This window comes from Pseudophryne corroboree, chromosome 3, assembly GCF_028390025.1.
Source record: "Pseudophryne corroboree isolate aPseCor3 chromosome 3, aPseCor3.hap2, whole genome shotgun sequence".
NCBI lineage: Eukaryota > Metazoa > Chordata > Amphibia > Anura > Myobatrachidae > Pseudophryne > Pseudophryne corroboree.
The window spans coordinates 175,751,315-175,768,446 of record NC_086446.1 but is presented as its reverse complement, the minus strand read 5'-3'; the positions used below and the strand labels follow the sequence as shown (position 1 = coordinate 175,768,446).

At 45.0% G+C, this 17,132-nt stretch overlaps 1 protein-coding gene and 1 long non-coding RNA gene across 9 annotated transcripts in view; one reads left to right on the top strand and one right to left on the bottom strand.

Annotated features, from left to right (window-relative positions):
• The window catches only part of RASSF4 (Ras association domain family member 4), a 467,259-nt gene that overhangs the window by 74,795 nt on the left and 375,332 nt on the right, over window positions 1-17,132 (bottom strand). For all 8 annotated transcript variants that reach the window (XM_063958615.1, XM_063958612.1, XM_063958620.1 and 5 more), the window contains 2 exons: window positions 12,456-12,557; window positions 9,094-9,145 (listed from right to left, as the gene is read on the bottom strand). In XM_063958615.1, coding sequence (XP_063814685.1) covers window positions 9,094-9,145; window positions 12,456-12,557 — 154 coding nt within the window. The remainder of the gene's footprint in view (window positions 1-9,093; window positions 9,146-12,455; window positions 12,558-17,132) is intronic.
• The window catches only part of LOC135055035 (uncharacterized), a 272,995-nt gene that overhangs the window by 187,410 nt on the left and 68,453 nt on the right, over window positions 1-17,132 (top strand). Inside the window, exon 2 of the long non-coding RNA XR_010243624.1 lies at window positions 8,966-9,021. This is a non-coding gene — a long non-coding RNA (uncharacterized LOC135055035). The remainder of the gene's footprint in view (window positions 1-8,965; window positions 9,022-17,132) is intronic.

The window sequence follows — 17,132 nt, the reverse complement described above, 5'->3', positions numbered from 1 at the left end:
CGGCACCATACACTATGCTGAAACCATTTCACCACAGACTGTAGAATCTACACAGAATGATGTTGTTAAACTTGCTCCCGTGAGGGTAATAGCAGTTCCAAATGGGAAAACGGACACTACAGGAGTCACTCCTATCAGGAACATTGCCATGTACAGCCCGTTTTCCCGAATGGAATTAAGAACCATAGTGTCTGAATTCCCTGATCCTAGAAAAGACTTAGTTGCTAGCCAGAAATACATCAGAGACCTAGGGAACACTTTAGAGCCCAATAACAAAGACTGGCAGATATTGCTGAGGGCATGTTTACCCTCCAATGTCGACGCAGCTCAATTCTTAGCTGACTGTGGACTGGATCAGGATGTACCTCTTACAGATGTGTACAACAAAGATAATGTAAAAAGGATAAATTTACAGTTAAAGGAGTATTTCCCAGCTGTAGCCAAATGGAATAGAATTTTTTCCATTAAACAAAAAGAGTCAGAAACAGCTGCTGATTATTTTCACCGGGCATTATTAGAAATGGCAAAATACACTGGCATAGAGGACATTAGGACCAATGCAAATCATCAAGAAGTAGCAGTATCTGTGCTAATGGATGGTTTAAAAGAAGTATTAAAGACAAGGGTACAGACCACGCAACCATGTTGGCGAGGTCTGTCGGTGGCTACTTTGAGAGAGGCTGCTATTGATCACGACCGGAATATCACCAGACACAGGGAGTCACAAGGTGATAAGTTAATGGCCGTAAGTATACAGGCCCTGACCACAAAGCAGCCTTTGTATAGATCACCAAACCCTGTGGGTAAGTCAAATGTGGTAACATGTTATTTTTGTCATAAACAGGGACACATAGCACGAGACTGTAGAGCGAAAAATTCACAAAGATCATACCAACCCCCTAGACAACGACATGACACACGAAATTGGGATCAGGGTCCACAGAGACGGAGTTATGAGCCACATACAGGGGAAACAAAAAGATATCCCCCAAAAGGAGACTGGCAAACTCCTGGCAGTTCCCATTTAACCCCTTCACAAGTAGGTACTGCCAGCGGGATTCAGGGAGGTCACCATACCCAATAGGGGTGTGGCTATACCTGTAATCTGCAGCCAGTAAAATTGATTGCAAATCTTGGAAGTGAACCCGAAATTGCAATTAATGTAGCTGGTAAAACATTAAACTTCCTTGTAGATACAGGGGCGGCCAAATCAGTGATAAATTCGACAGTGGGCATGAGAACCACTGGTAAGACAATTCCAGCCATAGGGGTAACGGGAGTAGTCCAGCACTACCCTGTTAGCAAACCAGCCGAGATTACAATAGGGCCTTTACATACCAAGCATTCCTTTTTGCTGGCTGCATCGGCACCGACTAATCTCCTGGGAAGAGACTTATTGTGTAAAATGGGGTGCGTCATTTATTGTACTCCTGAAGGTGTATTCTTGGACATACCTGAGAATCACGCTCAGGAAGTGCGAGACATGTTAGACTCCCCATCAAAATTAATGTCACATACCATTATGACAAATAGGACTCCATCCCAAGTAGAAGAAATGACATCCCATATACCAGAGTCACTTTGGACAAAAGATGGACAGGACACTGGATTAATGGCAAACGTAGCTCCGGTAGTTGTACAAGTAAAAGATGGTAGGATAGCTCCAAAAATCCCACAGTACCCTCTGAAGCCAGAGGTGGAGTTAGGAGTTTATCCTGTAATAGAGCGCTTGCTACAACAGGGCATTCTGGTAAGAACGTCCAGCACTGCCAATAGTCCCATCTTCCCTGTGAAAAAGAGTGGGGGGAGGGGTTACCGGCTAGTGCAGGATCTAAGGGGGATTAACAAAATAGTTGAGAGTCAGTTCCCCGTAGTGCCAAATCCAGCTGTCATCCTTATGCAAATCCCTCCCACTGCGAAATTTTTCACTGTTATTGACCTCTGCTCCGCTTTCTTTTCGGTACCTTTGCACCCTGACAGCCAATACTTGTTTGCATTCACATACAGAGGAGTCCAATACACATGGACTCGATTACCACAAGGTTTCATAGACAGTCCAAGTATATTTTCCCAGGCTTTGCATGATTGTTTACAGTCTTTCCAACCAGAGAGTGGATCAATATTGATACAGTACGTGGATGATTTACTACTGTGTTCTGATTCATTGGAAGCATCCCTGAAGGATACGAAACAGCTCCTGTTTCATCTTTCAGACACAGGACACAAGGTTTCCAAAGACAAGTTACAATTATGCCAAACTAGGGTAAAATATTTGGGACACTGTCTAACACAAGGACTGAGACACCTGACCGCTGATAGAATTCAAGCAATTAGAGACATGACTCTGCCACAAACCCAGCAACAGATCAGAACATTTTTAGGAATGTGTGGGTATTGCCGTAACTGGATTGCAGGGTTTTCCATTCTAGCGTTACCTTTGCAGGAGATGGTCTCCTCAAACAAACCTGATCGGATTTCGCATACAGACGAGTCCGAGATGGCATTTGAGAGACTTAAACAGTGCCTAACGCAGGCACCAGCATTAGGTATGCCAGACTATGGGAAACCCTTTGAGCTGTACGGAACAGAAAGTGCTGGTTGCGCGGCAGGTGTCTTAACCCAAAAGCACGGTGATGCCAGCAGGCCAGTAGCATACTACAGCGCTCAGCTAGATACGGTAGCGCGATCCCTCCCCACATGCTTGCGAAGCGTTGCTGCGATAGCATTGCTAGTAACGAAAAGCGAAGATGTAGTGCTAGGTCACAACCTCACAATTCATACACCACATGCAGTGTCAGCCTTGCTAAATTCTGCCCAAACCAGGCACGTCTCATCAGCGCGGTTTACAAGATGGGAATTGGCACTAATGGCCCCCGTAAACATCACCATAAGGAGATGCAGTGCATTAAATCCTGCAACATATCTCCCAGGTGTGCCTGGACAGGCACAAAGGGTGGAGGATGAGAGTGGTGGGGAAGGAGAATTTAATACAAAGGAGGACACACATGATTGTATGGAATATTTGACCCAAAATTTTACCGCAAGGCCTGACATCAGTGACAACCCACTGGAAGATGTAGATCTAACTCTCTACATGGACGGTAGTTGTCACAGACAGTCAGACTCGGGAGACTTGTGTACTGGATACGCAGTCGTAGATGACCAAGGCACCATAGAAGCGGAACCGCTAGGCCCACCTCACTCAGCCCAGGTTGCTGAACTGGTCGCCCTAACCAGAGCATGTGAATTGGCTAAGGGCAAATCAGCCAATATCTACACCGACTCTAGATACGCATTCGGGGTAGTCCATGATTTCGGAGCCCTATGGCGCCTCAGAAATTTCATGACGGCAGCTGGTACACCGGTAGCGCATGCAGCTCACATCAAAAGGCTTCTAACAGCGATACAGGAACCCGACAGAGTGGCTGTTATCAAGTGTAAAGCACACACATATAGCCAAGACCCAGTTTCACTTGGTAACAGCCGAGCAGACGAAGCAGCTAAGTTAGCAGCTGGCACCCCCAGACAGACAGACACCACACAACTGATGGTATTTAATACCATCAACACACAGAAGTTGTGTGAGATGCAAAATTTGTGTTCCACACAGGAAAAGGCAGTTTGGAAGGCAAAGGGATATGGCTAGGAGTCCTCAGGACTCTGGACGGATGGACAAGGTAAACCGGTGGCCCCCAGAGCATATCTTCCATGTTTAGCTGAGGCAGCTCACGGGCTGACTCATCTGGGCAAGGAAGGAATGTGCAAGTTGGTAAGAGCATATTGGTGCGCCCCAGGATTTTCATCTCATGCAAGTAAGAGAGCAATGTCATGCCTTACATGCTTGAGAAAGAATATCGGAAAGGCAATACCAACAGAACCATCTCATATCCCACCTACAGGCGGTCCTTTTCAGGTAATACAGATTGACTTTATTCAATTACCCCCTAGTCGAAATTTGAAATATGTACTTGTTTGTATAGATGTATTCTCAAATTGGGTCGAAGCATTTCCTGCGGCCACAAATACCGCTATGTTTACTGCTAAGAAAATTGTGCAGGAATTTGTATGTAGATATGGTATCCCTAGAATAATTGAAAGTGATAGGGGTACCCATTTTACAGGTGATGTCTTTCAAGGAATGTGTAAGTTGATGGGAATTGATAGCAAGCTGCACACTCCATACCGTCCACAGGCGAGTGCGAAGGTGGAAAGAGTGAACAGCACTATTAAAAATAAACTGAGCAAAGTTATGGCAGAAACAGGATTGACATGGCCAGAAGCTTTACCCATTGTACTGTACAGCATCAGAACCACTCCCAGGTCACCTCTTAATCTGTCTCCTTTTGAAATCTTGTTTGGTCGACAACCGCATGTTATGATTAACCCTCAGGATGATTTGAAGTGTAACAATGAAGTGACTGTAAAATACTTGATTAACATGAGTAAACAGCTAAGGAATCAAAATGATAATTTGAAGTTGGTGATTCCTGATTTACCAGATAGTAATTGTCATGACATTGAACCTGGGGATTATGTAATGATACGGAATTTTCTACGCTCAGGTTGCCTTATTGACAGATGGGAAGGACCATACCAAGTCTTATTGACTAGCACTACAGCATTGAAGGTTGCCGAGAGAGAGACTTGGGTTCAGTCGTCCCATTGTAAGAAGGTTGCTGATCCAGAGAGGTCCCGTGATAAGGAACAGACGGTAGAGGAAGTTGTATCACTGGAGTGTCTGTTCCAGGAGGACTGAGGCGGCACCTGAGCATCGAGAATCACAAGATCAAAAGCAGTTGTCGATCCCCTGTTCCCTTTTATTGTTTTTCTCCACTTCCCATCCCCTCCCCCTCAAATTATTTTTTCCCCCTTCTCATTCTTCTTCGTTTCCTCCTAAGATGGACTTGCCTCAAGAGACTGTGATCCGGATTTTCCTGTTGACCATGATGTTGACCAGAGCAGTCTGTTCCGGCGAGAGTACCATGGAGGTCAAGAGAGGTTCTGGAATGGGTTCTGATGACAGAGATGGAGGCGTAGTTTTCCGAGAACAACATAATCAACAAGCAAAGGCGAGTATCAGAAAACGGTCCGATAACATAGACCATAGAAGGAATTGTGAAGGATTGTTAGCTGAAGAAAACTGTATCTGTAGGCTCTGTGACAATGTAGTTGAGGATGGGTGCATTAAGAAATGCCAATCCAGTTTTAATATCCACATGGACCGGCATCCCTTGAGTGACTATCACTCTTTAGTGGGTAGTGTGTTAAATCAAACAGATTGTTGGGTATGCTCTCAAGTACCTCAAGGTCATAGCAAATCAGGACTAGTACCATTTCCTTTAACGATAGGGGAGGTACTTGAGCTAAGTGGTGGGAGGCCGGTGGACAGGAGGTTTAATATCTCCAGTCCTCCTAGTTTGAAGCTCCACCAATATCATGTGGATAGATCCCTAATATGTTTTAACATTTCCAATCCCCGAAAGCCGGGAAATTGGGAAGTGTCATGGAGTAACCAAACCATGACCTTTTCATATAGAGCAGATAGAATGCCTACAGATACAGAGCTTATACGCCACATAGCCAGTAGAGGAAAATCTTTCCGATATAGGTATACCCTAGGAAGTAGGATTACGAGAGTTGGAGAGGTATCACCAGGATACTGTGCACATATCGTACAAGCTGATACGTGTACTAGACAGATGGGAGAATTAGGGTTAGGAGATTTCACATGGAAGATGTGTAATATGGTTATGTCCTACTCCGTCCCATATGTTCTCCCCGATGATGCATATTTCATATGCGGGAGGAAGGCGTATAAGTGGCTTGCCCCAAACTCTGAAGGATTGTGCTATATTGGAAAAGTACTGCCTGAAGTAATGACTGTATCACATGCCAAAATGAAAGATATTCACCGTGTTGCCCAAGCTCCTTATACTCATACCCACTACGAGCACGTAGTTAAACGGCACCTGATAGAAAGAACAGAGCATCCGGCCTCTGACATGATCCATGAATCCACCGGGATTCAGTTTCTAATCGCGTTAGACATCACTCGCACCGCCAGAGGAGTGCTGAATTATAAATACATATCTGCGCTCGCAAATTTGTTAGACAATATCACAGAAATGTATGATGACACTTTTAGGTATACTGGAAGAGAGCTTCAGGCTTATAAAACAGAACTGGTTCAGCATAGAATGGTTCTCAATTATCTCACGGCAGTGACAGGTGGATATTGTGTCACACTGGCAACGCAGTACGGCGTGAAATGCTGCACATATATAACAAATAGTACCGAGGACCCGGTCGAGGTCATAGACCAAAAGATGGACGATATTCTCCAACTGAAGTGGGAATTTCGCAGGAGACACAATCTCACTCTTGCTGCTGTAGGTAATGAGCTGACTGGTTGGGTGTCATGGTTGAACCCGCGAAATTGGTTCTCTGGTTTAGGAGAATGGGCTCAAGGAGTCATAATGGATGTTGGGAAGTTTCTCCTATGTATCTTAGGTGTTATCATAACGATTGGCTTGATATTTAGATGCGGTCAGGCTTTAACGAAGTGTAAACGAAGTACCAGGGTGATGAGTTTAAGGAGTGAGGAAATTGTAATTCCAATGGATTTGATTTATGACCCAAATGTAGAAACAATGATGTGATGAAAATGCGATTTCTACGGTCCGTTTCTTTCACCTGTTTTTCCGTTTTCTCCAAGGTAAAAAGACCCACTTGGACGAGGAATTTGATGATCCTGTATACAGACAACTGATGGATTAAAGAAGAAGTTTTGACAACCTTATACACAGATATTTGATGAACTTTGCCATAGACCCCCAGTTTCCCTAGAAATTTTAAAATTACGCTAGCCCAACACTTTTGTAAGTCTATGGACATTGACAAAGCTTTTTGCCCACACGCCTTTTGGCAAAAGCACAAAGAAGACTGCATTCAACAGACACCGAACAAGACTTCAACCGACAAATGTTCATTAACCTGACATAGAATACCACTGCATTTACCGTAATTATGTCTTTTCTTCATCACTACAACCTCCAGGTAATTACACACATAGTCGATAGGGAATACAGGCACAGATATCAGCAATCACATATTCCCCCATTCATGTATCATCAACTAAAATGTGCTCCCCATTTTGTTACAACCACAGCCGAAAAGAGCTCGGTAAAGTTTGACAGCCCATCCACAGACCCGTACCACGGGATAAGAAGGAATTCAAATGTATACTTCGCAATACCTCGAAGCTTGATTTAAAACACGTACGGCACGATGATACATGACCCCCAAACACAGATTCATACACACATGCTTCTGCTATCTCACTAGGTCATACCCTTTTCCTACCTTCTCCTCTCCTCCCCTACCCAACCATGTAAATGTATTAACCCCTGACATATATTTTTCTCGTTTTGAAATGTTTTAGGAAGTGGCAGTTATTGTTGACTGCCAAAGGGTGGACTGTCAAAGTCAGAAAAATATCACGATGCACACTGCCATATTTGCACCTCATACAGGTCCGCGCTGCGCATGCGTGCGCTCTCCCGTGCGTGCGCATACTCGCTGTTGCGGGCACCCGCGGGCGCGCGGTATGTGCATTTACGGTAGAGTTTATGTGTTCGTAGCGTGCGACTCAATCGTTACATATTTTCACCATATAATGTATTTTGTAGATTATGGTCCCTTTGATAGAATCTGAAAGTTTAGTTAATGTAGCATGTTCATGGACAGAGAAATCCCTCTTTGTTTGATACGAAGGGTCAGACAGGAGTAATACAGTGGTGTTTAGTATCCATCGGAAGAGTATTTAATTAGCAATATTCCGGTGTTGGTTTGAAGCGGATTAATCGCTCGTGCGAATAGTTATGGACATAAGAAGTTTATGTCCATTTACTATTATTTGCACTTACTTATCCATGCGGCGGGAAACCTAGTTTCCCACCCACCTGAGCAGTTGGAAATCGTCACAGCCCACCTGTATGAATCAACCTATGACCTTTTGTTATAATGCGAGGAGGAATTCCTGTGTCCAATGAACAATGAGATTGTAGGGACCATTGAATTGTATTGTGTGTGGGGCATAAATAGACAAGCCGATCACATCCAGCTCTCACTCTTCAACGGTTCACATTGCTGAAAATCGGGAGCTGGATGTCCAGAGGCGCATGCGATCGTAAGTTTTCTCCGCAATCATATTGTTTTTCTTGTTATTATGGGCCATATCTCTCTCTCTCTCTCTCTTCTCTTTCTCTCGTATTCTCTTAAACGTAATAGTATTGTATTGTATTTCACGTGTAGTTTTCTGGTTAGGTAGTCTATGTTATATTGTAGTGTATGACTTGTACTGTATTATTCCTTTTGCAAGTATAACATTAATATAAGGCGTTAGACCCTAAGCCCGGTAGTTGTGTATTTATTATAGTGTTAAGTATTCACAGAGCGTCGGTGACGCTCAAACAGCTTTTAAGTTAATAAGGTTACACTGTGTTGCATCTACACCCTATCTCTACACTAAGGTTTTACAGCATATTACATTGTTTATGGTTTAGATATAAAGGTTTAACATTGTGAGCGTCTGCGCCGCTGGTGATCTCCTCGTGGTCCCGAGCGTCCGCTACGCTATAGCGAACCATTACGTTAGTCGGCAGCCAATAGCGTGCCTGCCTGTGATCTCTTGGCCGTGAGCGAACGTGACGCTTGAGCGTCTCGACCTCGGCTAAGCGATTGCTACGCTACGTGCGTACCCTTACGGTACTCCATACGTCAATAGCGTACAGTGTTCTTAGGCCTCTTAAAGGGTTTTAAATAAGATAAATATTTAGCTTTATCAGTATACCATCCGCCTGGAAAACGTATGTATTCCCTTACATTTACCTACATTTAGCAACTGTAATCCATCCACCGAACTCCATTATTTATCCTTGATCCCTCTTCTTTTTATCCCTTTCAGAATAACCCCACCGCTTATCTTTCTTAAAGTCTTTATCAGTTATCTACGATCTGACTGTAAGTGAAAATCACTATAACATACTGTATAAAGATTGTACTGTTTAAAGATTAATATTTAAAGTAACTGACCTCCTGTCTCATGAAGCAGATATAGTCCAAACTCCGATGGGCCATTTTCGACCTGTATTAAAAAATAAAATAAACACAAGTTATAACACATATTTACATTTTTGATAATCCCTGGGTAACTTCTGATTTTCACTGTTTTAAATACTTGAAAACCAATATGGCTGCTATCATTATTTTCAATGAGTGGTTACTGTGGTTATTATCACTATTAGGGTCAGGTACTAATTACACTATTATAAAGATGCCTCATTGCAGGATGATAACTCATGTATATCTTTACAGATGTAGTATTTGGTAATCCATTCTACTGGCAGTGGTTCTCAAACCCAGGGGTGCATTAAGACACTTGCAGGGGTGCTTTGGATTTGGTGGTCCTGGTCCAATTCAAATTATTTATGGTAAATGTAATGGGCAAAACCTGTGCTGGTGGCTGTCAAACATAAAATATGTGGACAAACAGAAGCAACTCTTGTCCCTTACCACACAATTTACTTAATTTAATATTTCTTTCTACATTTCTCAATAAGGAACTTTTGGCCTAGGGGTGCCGTGAAAAAAATTCTGATACTCTAGGGCGCAGTGACTCCAAAAAAATTGGGAAACAATTTTGATTAGTTGTTGTGCAATGATGTGCCCCACCTTCATGAACATGTTATAGATATGAATTACAACATTTTGCGCAATTTGGGTTTCCTGTGAACACAGGTAATTTCAGTAGAAATTCTGATAGACTGTTTACCATCTTGTGTAACAGAGATAAGTTTTGTTGTGTGGTGGTGAGTCAGGCTTTGTACACAATGATAAAGTGATGTTAAACTATAAATAGTTACATAATGAATGGGATTGAAAGGCAAGTGAACAGGTTAGGTATATAGCGACTCAGATTTATCAAGCCTTTGAGAGTGATAAACTGCACGGTGATAAAGTACCAGCCAATCAGCTCCTAACTGCCATGTTACAGGCTGTGTTTGAAAAATGACACTTTATAACTCCCCAAGGTTTGATAAATCTGGGCCATAATGCTGAATTTCATTACTGTAAATCTCTGAACGATAGTTAAAATAGTAATTGAGGGCAGGATGTACTAAAGTTAAAATGCGGTAAAACCCCTGTTTTCTGGGTTTTTACTGCATTTTCGTATGTACTTACCTCCGTCTGCCGGGTCTCCGTTGCGCAGAGTAACGCCAGGTTTTGCTAGCGTTACCCTGTAGAAGCCTATGGGGCTTCTTCCGCAATGTGATGCGGAGAGGGTTCCGTCACAAAACCATCCCAGTATCCACCACGGCCACTGCTAGTCTGCGCATGAGCAGGTCCACTCCTGGGTCGGACTGGCCCACAGGGGTACAGGGGAAACCCCCGGTGGGCCCCACTGCCGGAGTGCCCACCTCCTGCTCTAGGAATCAAGTTCAAGACTGTGTTACTGTTATATGTTACATTATATTGCACAGGACTATAGTGTATTCTCTACAGTGCACTGCTGTTATTAATGTAGTACATTACTTTGCACTAGCAGTATTTACTTTATATATATTATATATTATATATAATGGGCACTCAAGCCTCTGTGGAGCCTGGCCACACCCCTAATATGGGCCCCTATCACTGCATTTTCCTGGTGGGCCCTTCATGCCCCAGTCCGACCCTGCCTGGGTCATAGAGCCGGATGTCCAGCAGCCGCAGCACATCACGAAGTCCAGCTCTGATCGCAAGAGCTGTCCTTCGCATCACTAATCGCATATGTTAGTACATATGCGATTAGTGTCGCCGCAATGTGTGGCGGGATGTACCTCAACAGGTTGGTACATACCACCATGACACCTTAAACTCCTTGCAATATTTTCAATATGGCTGATAAAATCCCTAATTGCTGTGAACTACATTGGGTATGGTTTTGCAGTTTCTACGCTGTAAATAGTGGTCCTGTGAAAATCCTTTGCTGACTCAAATGAGCAGATTCCATTGAGTTTGTTTTGTATTTAACATAAAACTTTATTACTGTATTGCATATAACGCTGCATGACAGGAAATGTAGATCCAAACAACATAGCTAGGTGCAATGCTTACATATTAACACTGTACGCCCCTTATATAGAAGTTTATGCAAGTGAAAAACGATATGGACACAATTAGGATATTGCATTGCACAACAAATATTATAATAAATTCACATAATGTAAACTAAGCAGGTACTGTACATACATAAGGAATACTTCTTACAGTTCAAGGAAATACATTAAATCAGTCCTAAGGAGATACACAAAACTGAATCTTTATCAAGGTGGGTGAGAGGGTATAGTGCATGTGGTATTTAGCCGAGACTCTACAATACTTAATCAGGGCAACCTTTATGTTTATATATCTAATTGTTATATAGGAGAGGGACCTGGGGTTTACCTACCCCCTACCAATGGATTTTACAGAATTAAACAATATTTTATTTAAAAAGTTTGAGTGGGCCTAAAGCAGGGTACACCCTATATATTGAACGATGTTTCGATCCGCGACTGATTGCAATTACATCTTATAAAGTATACCCTCAAATCCACTAAATTAATTACTTGACGAATTAGATGATTGCTTCATCCCATTGGATGTTCTGTGCGTCCAATGGGATGATCCTACGGACGATGCAGAATTGTTACACAAAACATGTAGCGCTGTATAATATTGTTGTCATATGGCAGATTGCACAGTGTGTACGGTGATATAATATATCGTTTACATCACATCGGCATATCTCTGGTTTGCACCATCGTTCAGGTGGGTACCCAGCTTTAAAAAGTTCTGAATGGGCAAATAAACAGACTTCAAGGTCCGAAGCCACTAGAGTGCCCACATTTGCAATTAGGAACTTTAGAATCAACTCCCAAAATCCTTCATCTTTAGGACAGATTGTCAATGGATAGTACAATAATGGGGATGTAGTTATGTGACCGGCGGTCACAATAACTCCCCCTACATCCCGACCCCTCACAATCCCGACGGTCGCCTTGCCGACCAACAGGGACTTTTCCCACTCGTGGGTGTCGCAACCGAGCCCACAAGGAGCTTGTTGCGGTCGCCCCCTCCGCCGGCATTCTGCTGCAGGGATACTGGCTTCAGTATGCTGATAAGCGGTCTCCTGACCACCGGTCACGCATACCACACCCCAATAATGCAATAGACAAATTACATTTAGGGCACCATTCATGTTGGCTTGGTTTAAAACGGACAAAGGGGATGTCTGATGTTCTCTGTGAATGAGAATACCATCCAGAAGATCCTCATCACTCTACTCTTGATAACCTCATGCAGTTTCCATTATCATTTTCTATATATTTTATTTAATTTGCTCCCATCTGGTGATTGCAGCATCCACTTACCCTGAATTTCCTCAGCAGCAGGCTTAATACTTGGGATGTGTTCATGGTACTGGTGACACGTACATTTGTCACAGAGCCGTACGCTGGAGTAAACACAGAAGTCTGAAAGAAAACAGAGGTGTATTAATAGGTCAGTGGGGCTTATAATATGCTCGCCACGCTGCCGGCCCGGTGGCTTGCTGCACTCACCACAGGTTCTATTCTCACTCTATGGGTAGCGTGGACACCCACGAGTGGGAATAGCCCCTGTGTGCCAGGATTCAGTCTGTCGGCATTGTTGGCCGTTGGAATTCCGGTGTTGGTATCCTGACCTCCGGGATCCCGACAGCCGGCAAATTGGTTGCATCCTGTCAGTTATATAGGGGACATCTTTGTTGTGACCTTCCTATAGTCCACACCAACAGTACGAAAGAACATGTACTCTCAATGCCTTCTTATACACATTAAAGGCATGTTAAAGTCAGGTACCTGTAAGCAAACTGTATTCCATAAAAAAGGGGACAGGAGATCACAACAGGCAGTCGCGTCACAAGGCGGGTGCGGAGGGTGGGGCCCCCACCCAGGTGTGACACCTGGAGGGGGGTGACACCAACTGTCAGCTCCTCCGCAGTGTCAGGAGCCAGGAGCTGCAGTGAGAAAGTCTCCTACAGCACCTGGCTCCTGTCATAGAAGAGGAGCCGACAGTGGACGGAGACTGGCTCTGGGGGAAGCCCAGCATTTCAGGAGATGCTGGGCATGCCCTCAGAGTGACGATTCCGGGAATCCCGTGAAGTCACGCCCCCTATGTGTAAGACCACACCCTCTTTTTGCCACGAGCGTGGCAGGAGATCAGGGGTGCGCACCGGGTGCCACCACACCCGGTGACGCCTCTGACAACAGGTTATGTACCACAATCACAATACTGTATGAGGCAAAAATCCTTTTAATAAATATAGTAAATGAGTATAGAAGAGATGTGATATAGTGGCGTATTACATCAATATTTTTTAACTATATCAGGAGATACAAATTGAACATTTTTCAGTTTTGAAATAATAATAATTTCATCCTGCACTCTGTGATGGCATGGAGAAATTGCCATTCTAGAACCAACAGTACTTTTTGGGAGATTTATAACACTGGAACACATGGAGAAGTTACCCATAGAAACCAATCAGCGTCCAGCTATCACTTATCAAGTACACTCTTTAAAACGATAGCAAGAAGCGTATTGGTTGCTATGGGCAACTTCTCCACCTGTCCTCATTAGAAGGTGGACGTATCATTACCAAGGCAAAGCAGGAAGGTACATCGAGAAGATGTAAGAACATCTCGTTTGCCATAGCGGGTAAGTGAAAACTTCCCCCTCTGGCAATCCCCACTAGAGAGCACAGCACATCAGCTAATGTGCTGTGTCTCTCCCCCAGCCGGCTCCATGGTGCATGCGCGAAATCTCGCTACTCTTGTGAGATCTGACATGCAGCCTGGAGCCGCCACCAGCCACAGCCAGGGACAGAACTGTCTCCGCTATGGAGATAGGGCAACAACATCTGCAGCTGTCGAAATCCATAGCTTCAGGTGTCGGAACGGTCTGTACATAACATCGGTTTATTGTTTAGATAGTGATGCCAATATAGAAGGGGCACCTCTGTCATTCAGCACGAACTGCTGCTGTAATACGTGGGGGAGAAGCGATATCAGCACACATACCATGAGCTGATACCACTTCCCCCCCCCAGACCAAAATAAAAAACTCTGCCAATTAAATCACATTAAGCTGTGAGTCACAATACAAATAATAGGATTTTAATTACCCACCTTAAGAGTGATACTGCTGCTTATGTTTTTTGAAAATAAATAAAATTAGATTTTGGTACCTACCGGTAAATCCTTTTCTCGTAGTCCGTAGAGGATGCTGGGGTCCATATTAGTACCATGAGGTATAGACGGGTCCACCAGGAGCCATTGGCACTTTAAGAGTTTAATAGTGTGGGCTGGCTCCTCCCTCTATGCCCCTCCTACCAGACTCAGTCTAGAAACTGTGCCCGAGGAGACGACATACTTCGAGAGAAGGAATTACACAGATAGTGGCGATATTCATACCAGCTCACACAACATACAAATCCGGCTAACATGCCGGAAAACTCAGCAACAGCTGAAACAGTACTGAAACAGTAAATAACGCAGAACTTACCTAGGAACCAGGCAGTACTGAACTATAAAACCAATGCAGGAAAACGAAGCGCTGGGCAGGCGCCCAGCATCCTCTACGGACTACGAGAAAAGGATTTACCGTTAGGTAATTAAAATCCAATTTTCTCTTGCGTCCTAGAGGATGCTGGGGTCCAGATTAGTACCATGGGGATGTACCAAAGCTCCCAGTACAGGAGGGAGAGCGCGGAGGCTCCTGCAACACTGCTTGACCAAACTTGAGGTCATCAGATGCCAAAGTATCGAACTGGTAAAACTTAGCAAACGTGTTCGAACCAGACCAAGTAGCAGCTCGGCAAAGCTGTAAAGCCGAGACACCCCGGGCAGCCGCCCAGGAAGAACCCACTTTACGAGTAGAGTGGGCCTTAACCAATTTCGGACACGCCAATCCTGCCGTAGAATACGCATGCTGGATAGTGAACCTGATCCAGCGCGAAATCGACTGCTTAGAAGCAGGACACCCAATTTTCTTGGGATCGTAGAGGACAAAGAGAGAGTCAGCTTTTCTATGACGAGCTGTCCTCTTCACATAGATCTTCAAAACCCTGACAACATCCAAAGCCTTTGAAGCAATTGAGGAGTCAGTAGCCACTGGCACCACAATAGGTTGGTTGATATGGAAAGCCGATACAACCTTAGGCAGGAACCGCCCTGTCTTCATGGAAGATCGGATAAGGGCTTTTACAAGATAAAGCCCACAATTCCGACACGCGTCGGGCAGAAGCCAAGGCCAACAAAGTGACCGCCTTCCACGTGAGAAACTTGATGTCAGCCTCCAGTAGAGGCTCAAACCAAGCCGATTGTAGGAACTGCAACACCACATCTAGATCCCAGGTTGCCGTTGGCGCCACAAAGGGAGGCTGGATGTGCAGAACCCCTTTCAAAAAGGTCTGAACCTCAGGGAGGACAGCCAATTGTTTCTGAAAACAGATGGACAAAGCAGAGATCTGGACCTTGATGGATCCTAATCTCAGGCCCCCATCCACTCCCGCCTGCAGGAAAACGAGAAAACGTCCAAGTTGAAACTCCACCGCAGGAAATTTTCTTGATTCACACCAAGAAACATATTTCTTCCAAATACGGTGGTAATGTTTGGACGTTACCCCCTTCCTAGCCTGAATCAGGGTAGGAATGACTTCACTCGGGATACCTTTCCAAGCTAAGATCTGGCGCTCAACCGCCATGCCGTCAAACGTAGCCGTGGTAATTCTTGATAGGCGAACGGCCCCTGCAGTAGCAGATCCTCCAGAAGAGGTAAGGGCTTTGGATCTTCCAGCAGAAGATCTAGTAGATCCGCATACCAAGCCCTCCTTGGCCAGTCCAGAGCAAAGAGGATTGCCAGAACCTTTGTTCTTCTTACCAGCTGAAGAACCTCTGGAATCAGAGGAAGCGGAAGGAACACATACACTGACAGGAACACCCACGGAGTTACCAGTGCGTCCACTGCCACTGCCTGAGGGTCTTTTGACCGGGAACAGTACCTCCCCAGCTTCTTTTTGAGGCGGGAGGCCATCATGTCTATGTGAGGAACCCCCCACCAACCAATTACCTCCTCGAACACCTCCGGATGGAGGCCCCACTCCCCTGGATGGAGATCGTGTCTGCTGAGGAAGTCTGCTTCCCAGTTGTCTACTCCCGGAATGAAGATTGCTGACACCGCTACAGCGTGCCTTTCCGCCCAGAGGAGGATTCTTGACACCTCTGACATTGCAGCCCTGCTCTTCGTTCCGCCTTGTCGGTTTATGTAGGCTACAGTGGTCACATTGTACGGCTGCACGTGAACAGCCCGATCCTGTAGAAGGTGTGCTGCTTGCAGAAGGGCGTTGTACACGGCCCTGAACTCCAGGATGTTTATTGGGAGAAGGGATTCTTGATTCGACCACCTTCCTTGAAAGGTTTCCCCAAGAGTGACTGCTCCCCAACCTCTTAGACTTGCATCTGTGGTTAAAAGGATCCAGTCCTGAATTCCGAACCTTCGGCCTTCCAGAAGGTGCGGAAGTTGTAGCCACCAGAGGAGTGAAATCCTGGCTTTCGGAGACAGGCGTATCCTCTTGTACATGTGTAGGTGAGAGCCCGACCACTGGTCCAATAGGTCCAGCTGAAAAGGTCGAGCATGAAACCTGCCGTACTGCAGAGCCTCGTAGGCGGCAGCCATCTTCCCCAGAAGGCGGATACATTGATGAACAGATACCCGGGTAGGCTTTAAGACATCCCGGACCATTGTTTGAATCACCAATGCTTTCTCCACCGGGAGAAATACCCTCTGCACTTCCGTGTCGAGGATCATTCCCAGGAAAGACAGCCTCCTTGTCGGCTCCAGATGAGACTTAGGAAGGTTCAGGATCCAACCGTGCTTCCTGAGCAGCTGTGTCGTGAGCGCGATGGATCGCAAAACCTCTCCCTGGACGACGCCTTGATCAGGAGATCGTCCAGATATGGAATATGTTCACCCCCTGTTTGCGGAGGAGAACCATCATCTCCGCCATC